Source organism: Atta cephalotes (assembly GCF_000143395.1).
Source record: "Atta cephalotes unplaced genomic scaffold scaffold00042, whole genome shotgun sequence".
Lineage (NCBI taxonomy): Eukaryota > Metazoa > Arthropoda > Insecta > Hymenoptera > Formicidae > Atta > Atta cephalotes.
In genome coordinates this window covers 1,882,986-1,890,616 of record NW_012130106.1, presented here as the reverse complement: position 1 = coordinate 1,890,616, position 7,631 = coordinate 1,882,986, and the positions used below count along the sequence as shown (strand labels likewise).

At 31.2% G+C, this 7,631-nt stretch overlaps 1 protein-coding gene across 1 annotated transcript in view; it reads left to right on the top strand.

Annotated features, from left to right (window-relative positions):
- Positions 1–7,631, top strand: part of LOC105622246 (glutamate--cysteine ligase catalytic subunit) — a 143,760-nt gene that overhangs the window by 106,091 nt on the left and 30,038 nt on the right. The window contains exons 3-4 of the mRNA XM_012203669.1: positions 4,298–4,483; positions 4,565–4,737. Of these exons, the coding sequence (XP_012059059.1) occupies positions 4,298–4,483; positions 4,565–4,737 (359 nt within the window). The remainder of the gene's footprint in view (positions 1–4,297; positions 4,484–4,564; positions 4,738–7,631) is intronic.

The window sequence follows — 7,631 nt, the reverse complement described above, 5'->3', positions numbered from 1 at the left end:
CTAACTAACGTTAGTTACTAACTAAACTTAAATTAAGTAAACTAACAATTAGTTAGTTATATATAATACTCTTAATTACGTATACTAACTAACTACTCTCTCTCTCTCTCTCTCTCTCTCTCTCTCTCTCTCTCTCTAGCTCTAGCTCTAGCTCTCTCTTTCTCTCTCTCGTTTGGATGCCGTTTGAATATATTACAAAATGCATTCTATTATAAATGTATAAAGATGAATTTGTTAGTAAAAATATAGGTTCATTAGGAAATTCATTAACTTTCTTCCCTTTAATATACTTCAATCCATTAATGCCTAATACAGCCGTCATAACATCAAACTGAATATGTGATTCAGCATAAGCGAAAAAAAAATTATTAATATTTTTTCGTTTTGCAAAATTGATTGTTTAGACGATAATTGTTTTGTTTGTTAAACAAATTATTGGGAATACAAATAAGTTTCCGCCGTTTGCAAAAGACAGCGCCAATAAACTATAGTTAAAATTGTTTGATGTAAAACGACATATCGTAAGGTTGGACATCCGGCAACATCAATCTTGAAATATTAGCGATTTTGTATCAGCATATATTTTTTTTGTACGAAAATGTCGAGTTTTGAGCCGAATAAGCGAGAACTTTTGATTTACTTCTTTACTTCTTTAATTTGAAGAAATCTGCAGCTGAGGCTCATAGATTGCTTGTAGAAGCATATAGTGATGCTGCCGTAAGTGAGAGAAGTTGTCGTGAGTGGTTTCAAAAGTTTAAGAATGGTGAATATGACGTCGAAGACAAAGAACGTAGCGGAAGGCCGAAAGTATACGAAGACGCGGAATTGGAAGCATTATTGGATGAAGATTCGTGCCAAACGCAAAAAGAACTTGCGCTTACATTAGGAGTGACTCAACAAACAATTTCATATCGTTTGAAATCATTGGGAATGATTCAAAAGCAAGGGAATTGGGTTCCATATGAACTGAAGTCGAGAAACGTTGAACGCCGATTTTTCATATGTGAAATGCTGCTTGCCAGGCATAAATGAAAGGATTTTTTGCATCGTATAGTCACTGGTGATAAAAAATGGATCCACTACGATAATCCAAAGAAGAGGAAATCATGGGGACCTGGCCATGCTTCAACATCGACAGCCAAGCCGAATATTCATGGAAAAAAACTCATGTTGTGTATTTAGTGGGATCAGCTTGGTGTCGTATATTATGAGTTGCTCAAACCGAACGAGACCATTACCGGGGCTCTCTGCCGAACACAATTGATGGGATTGAGCCGAGCACTCAAGGAAAAACGCGCCCACTACTACTCCAGGCATGACAAAATTATTCTCGTGCATGATAATGCTCAACCACATGTTGCGGCGCCGGTCAAAACCTTAGAAACATTCAAATGGGAAGTTCTACCCCACCCGCCTATTCTCCAGACATTGCTCCTTCCGACTATCACTTCCGATCGATGACGCATGGTCTGTCTGAGCAGCACTTCACATCAAATGAAGATACCAAAAATTGTATCGATGATTGGATATTCAAAAGATGAAGCATTCTTCCGACGTGGTATTCACATGCTACCAGAAAGGATGGGAAAAAGTAGTGGCTAGTGATGGCCATTACTTTGAATAAAACATTATGTACCATTCTTTTACAATAAATGCTTAATTTTTTATAAAAAAACGGCGGAAACTTATTTGTAACTTTTTCCCAATATTTAAAAATGCTCATTTTTTTTTATATTAAAAGTATCATTCGATTTTATATTGGAAAACAAGAAACTTTTATTTTTTGTATTTTTTTGATCCGGTGCTTTGTTTATGCAAAAAATTGTTACAAACGCTTTGCATGCGCATCGGCTTCCGCTCATGCTCTGGGTATTGCATATTGTTCTTTGATTTTCCGGTTTTGATCATTCGTCTTTCCTCTCATTTTGAGGTGCCTCTATGAGTTCCCTCGCCTCTCACTGAACTCAGGATGCTTTCTTAGACTCATTGAAGTCTAAAAAAGTACCCCAAGTTCAGTGAGAATTCGTAGAATGGCACTTTTAGTTTTTAAAAAACGGGTATTTTTAAACAATTTGTTTAAACAATTATCGTTTAAACAATCAATTTTGCAAAACGAAAAAATACGGGTAATTTTTTTTTATGCTATGAATCACGTATTCAGTTTGGCGCTGTCACGGCTGTAGGCATGGACCTTAATGGGTTAAGATCATTAAAATTGATTTCATCATTAATATGAACATTAACTATTCATTTTGTTATTTTATTTAAAAAATAGCTTTTTCATAGAAGTCCATGCGAATTACTTTTATTTTAACCCGAAATAAAATTCTTTATAAAGTATCTCCAAAACCGACGGAAATATACTTTAATTTTTTTATATGCGTTTCATAATAGCATATAAATATTAGAATATATTAAATAAGCTCGAATATATGTATAGAATAAGTAAATAAATTTTAAAATACGAAGCTCTTTTTTCATTGTTTAACCCTTCATGGTCATATGGTACTTCAAAAAAGCCACATGATAATTACTATTTTGTGTTAAAATGGCCGAACCGTTTCTGAAGTGTTATTAAATCACTAGTATTGATTCCATTCTTCAAAAAATTACAATATATAACTTTATTTTTTAAGAAAATGGAACAATCATGTTGTAGTGAAAAATTTAATTTTAACTCTTAAAAAAAAATTATAAACATGTTAATTTCGGAAAAATGAATATTTTTTTTACTTAAAAAAAATCATAACTTTTTAAATTTGTTAAGCTTATAAGAATGCAAATCTAGAAACTCGGATTTTTAATGAAGCCTTTAATTTTTCTCATATACTCTATATACAGCGATCGTTCCACGCGCCTGCTCGGAATCTGTCTGCTCGGAACATTGTTCCGTCCAACTATATCGCCGACAACTCGTAAGATTCTACGCGGACCAATCATAATTTGGCATCACTTTGACTTTAAAATGCGAGAAATAAACACAAATATCAGTGATCTTCTAAACCGTTCAAACAATGACATGGATCGCGTGGATCAGACCACGTGGAATTCATTATCTTTAGATAACTCTAGAGAATTCGTCAACATTACAATATTTTTGAATGCAGTTTTAGCCTAATACTCTTGAGGTGATGTACTTAAAAAAAAAAAAATGTACGGTTACACACGTAAAAAGTATTTATTTTGAAGATAGAAGATGATAGTCTTTTAGATGTAAAAAATTCCGGTAAAAGGCTATTTATTTAAGTTAATATTAATGTAAAAATTATTATTAATATTGAAGACAAATATAAGTGAAATCATAGGCACAGTCATAGGCACAATGGACATTCTTTCCTCATCGTTTTTTAGCCTTACTTGTTGAAGGACACAATCACAATCTTGCTTATTTTTGCAATTTAATGCAAAAATATAAATCACAAATTTTTTGAACAAAAACGACGTGTTGGTTACACTTGCTGACACTTTAATCTAAGAGAAAAACGCTTTTTGCGCGAATGGCTGCTAGACGCTTACTAACAGTCCGATTAAAGCTGAAAATTTTTATTGATAGTTGAAGTTTTAAACTTTCAGTCGATGGTAGATACTCGTCCTTTCAATGTCAGGAAGGTTCTGAAATCTAACGTGAAAGATGATGCTCGAATCATTTTAATCCAGAAGGATCATGAAGGGTTAAGACAATTTTAATTAATTTGAAGTAATTTTATTTAATTTGAAATTTAAAAAATATGTTAAAAAATAAATTGTATTAACATGAAAATACATTTGCTGTCCGGAAAAGAAGAGCTGTAAGCTTAAATGCAATATCATCCTTTTTTATGCATATATACTTACTCATAAAACGCGTTAGAGTCGATAAAAGTAAAATGAGTAGATACGATAAAAGTAAAAGATTCAATATTTTTATTTTAAAGTACAATATTCAATCTTTTATTTGAATCTTTGTCTCTAATATAATAGATTTATACATTAGCTAAGAATGTAAAAATATGTTTTCTTCTAATTTTTCTATAAAATTTGACGTAACAGAATATTTGTGCGGATTCGGATTCAGCGAAGATTATATCGCTTTTTTCCCAGCCCACAAAAATCTAAAATTTGTAAACTTTGGATAATTTTTTTTATCTAATTTTTTTTATCTAATTTGTAATATAAAAAAGTTAAGTAGCCATAATTGAAGAATTTTTTATTTATAAGATAAAACCTGCCAATTGAGCTATTTTATATTTTATGTTACTTTATTTATGCGCAAAGATTGATTTTTGTAAATCTCAATAATTGTAATGTTATTTCACAGTAATGTAAAATCACTCTGGAGGCCAGAATACGGTGCTTATATGCTTGAAGGAACTCCAGGAAAACCATATGGAGGATTATTAGCTCATTTTAACGTTGTTGAAGCTAATATGCGCTATCGAAGGCAAGAAGCAACAAAATTACTTCATTCTAACGAAGTCTTAATGTCATTAACTGTTTTTCCAAGGTAATTATGAAAAGATATCGTTGCCATAATATTTCGTATTTGGTGGTACTTTTTAAATTAGTTTTATTATTTATGTTGCAGAGTAGGAGCTCCTGATTTTACTGATCCTCTTACTCATCCTACACCCAATACTGGTGCTTCTAGGAGTTTATTTTTTCCTGACGAAGCTATATATCCTGGCCATCCACGTTTCAAGACATTGACCAGAAATATTAGAGAACGTCGTCGAGAGAAAGTTGCTATAAACATTCCTAGTATGTAACAGTATTATGAACGACATCAGTTTCTTAATTAATTTATTTTGAGAATCAAATATACTTAAAAGTCGATAGAAGAGACTATAGAGATCTTTAATTGGAGACAAATTTCTTCGTGCTGAAATTACTGAGCAACACTTTAATTTAATACAAATTAATATTCGAAATTAAGAAAATCATTTAAAGACTCATATCGAACTAATTTTTTTTTTAAAAGACAAAAGATTCATTTTGATATCTCATCTGATGTGTATTATAATGCAATTGAAGTGCACATAATTTTTATTTATTCATTCGATGGCGCAACATCTCAAAGTCGGAGCCTTTCGTATATATCCGTGATGCGCACGCAGAATATACATAAACGTACAATTTCGGTTCTGAACGGCAGTTTGAGAATGCCGTTTAGAGAATGTCCATGTACGCGAAATCGGAACGACGGAACAAATTTCTTATTAGAGAATTGAATTAACTAGAATTTCCGTAAGAATTTCTTTGTCAATCCCATATAGTCGGAACGGAATAGTAACAGAATGGAATTTTGGTAACAAAATATATTTTACTCTTATAATTCAATATTTTTGAGTATTCACAGTAATGTTATATAGGTAAGATAATTGCACAAATTATGCATATTAATCGCATTTAAATAACGAAATATCGAAATAAACAAACAAATTAACAAATTCAAACAAATTAACTTGTAATTGAGGTAACTCTTCGTTCCGTTATTATTCTGTTCCAACTACATGGAACTACTAGTAAAAAAATTTCTTATAGAACGGAATTCTAGTCAACTCAATTCTCTAATAAGAAATTCGTTTCGTTGTTCTGATTCCGTGTACATGGGCACCACCGTGTATACAGCAACTCTCTGTCGGCACCTTTGATGTTAGTATTTCCCAAAATGGAATGCGCATGCGCGAAATAAATAAGTTCCCAGTAGCGCCATCTGAATATCTTTCTTAGTTGCTCTTTATTTTCCCGCTCTCGCTCTTTCTCTCTAAAACGTCTGTACATCAAATCAATTTAATCTAAATGTTTAATCTAAAAGTTTAATCTAAATAAAACTATTAGAAATAGATTTAATTGTATTTATTATTAAATGTAATTTAATGCACAAAAATAAAATAAAACGCTGCAAAATAAAAAAAAATACAAAAATAAGAAGATAAAATTATATAAATGTTGTATGATACAAATATTATACTAAAAATATTTTAATTAAAATATTTTAATTAACGACTGCACACGATGCTTATTTTTCTGTTAGATCGCTTGCGTTTTAATAAATTATTAGAATTGCACACAAAACGCAGATTTTCTAACTAAAACGAAAGCAATACAGCTGGAAAACAAACAACATACTTAAAGAGAACAGTATTTAAATGCAGGTTTGAAAGAGAGAACGGAAAAAAGAAGAAGTGAGATAGAAATTTAGATGACGTTATTGGACAACTTACTTATTTCGCGCATGTATACTCCATTTTGTGAAACATAAAATCAGGAAAGTTGCGCTACTGTAACGACACTCTGAGAAATTTTCTTGACAATAGACTCTTGGTGGTTTACCAGACCACCGAAGAGGAGGTCGAGACGAGTGAAAATTTCTTGGATTTGCTGCGGATCAAACCCGAGTCTCCTACATAGACTCGCGCGTTGTTCACCATGCTACGCTCGTGCTCGTAAATAATTATTTATTATAATTTTATTATAATTTATTATAATTTATTATAATTTATTTATTATAATTTTTTTTAATTATGAAACTACGAAAGCGTGTACAGAGCTAAATTTTGCAAATTGATTCTTGAAAAATTATAATCTTATTTATTATAATTTTTCAAAAATCAATTTAAAATCCAATTCTGTACACGCTTTCGTAATTTCATAAAAAAAAGAAACCAAAAAATTCTCATCATGTATTACCTTTTAAGAGATAAAATGTCAGCATGATATCAACATGCAAATAAGGAGTATATTGTATATTTTATCATAATGTTTTGAGAGCAAAATTTTTGTTAACAGGTTTTATAGCTTTATAAAATATAAGCTAAAACAAATTTCGTGGTAAAATATTTTTTCTACTAAACAATACACAGGGTATATCAAAAATCTGGAAACGGTCAAATATCTTGAAAAAGCAAAGCATTTTTGGGAAAAATGTTTCCAATAAAAATTGTAGGATTTAAAAAGATTTATTCACTGATCACTTGATCACATCGTTTGACCTTGAGTGGCAAAATCAGGTCGAGGTCAAATCAATTTTTGTAATATACTATTTTTTATGCCAGAATCTAATAACTGGTGTTAAGAGCTTTTTAAAACACTATAATAAAATTATTTTTCATTAAATACTTTTTTAATTAGGCTTGAAAGTTAAATAGAAATCATTGACATTAGTACTATCAGAGGTGTCTGTCCGATGACTTTTAAATATTGTCTTTTAAACATTATCAAGATCATGGATCTAGGTAATATTTGTTAAGATCAAGATTATTAGAAGTTGTATTTCTTATTTTCATTTTTATGCAAAAGTGAAATTTTAGTACCAAAATGAATATAATAGGAATAATTTTTTTGGTCTTGGCCTTGAATAAATGTTATCCAGATTATGATCCTGAACAACATTTAAGAAGTTTTAGTCTTTTATACTATTGGACACTGTTATTAATGCTGGTAATACTTATTAAATATTTGTAAATGTAACATTATTTTTTGGTTATATTAAACAAACATTTGTTTGGCATTTGCTCTGATACAATATTTCACACACACACACACACACACACACACACACACACACACACACGCGCGCGCGCGCGCGCGCGCGGGGGAGGGGAGGGGGAGGGGGAGAGAGAGAGAGAGAGAGAGAGAGAGAGAGAGAGAGA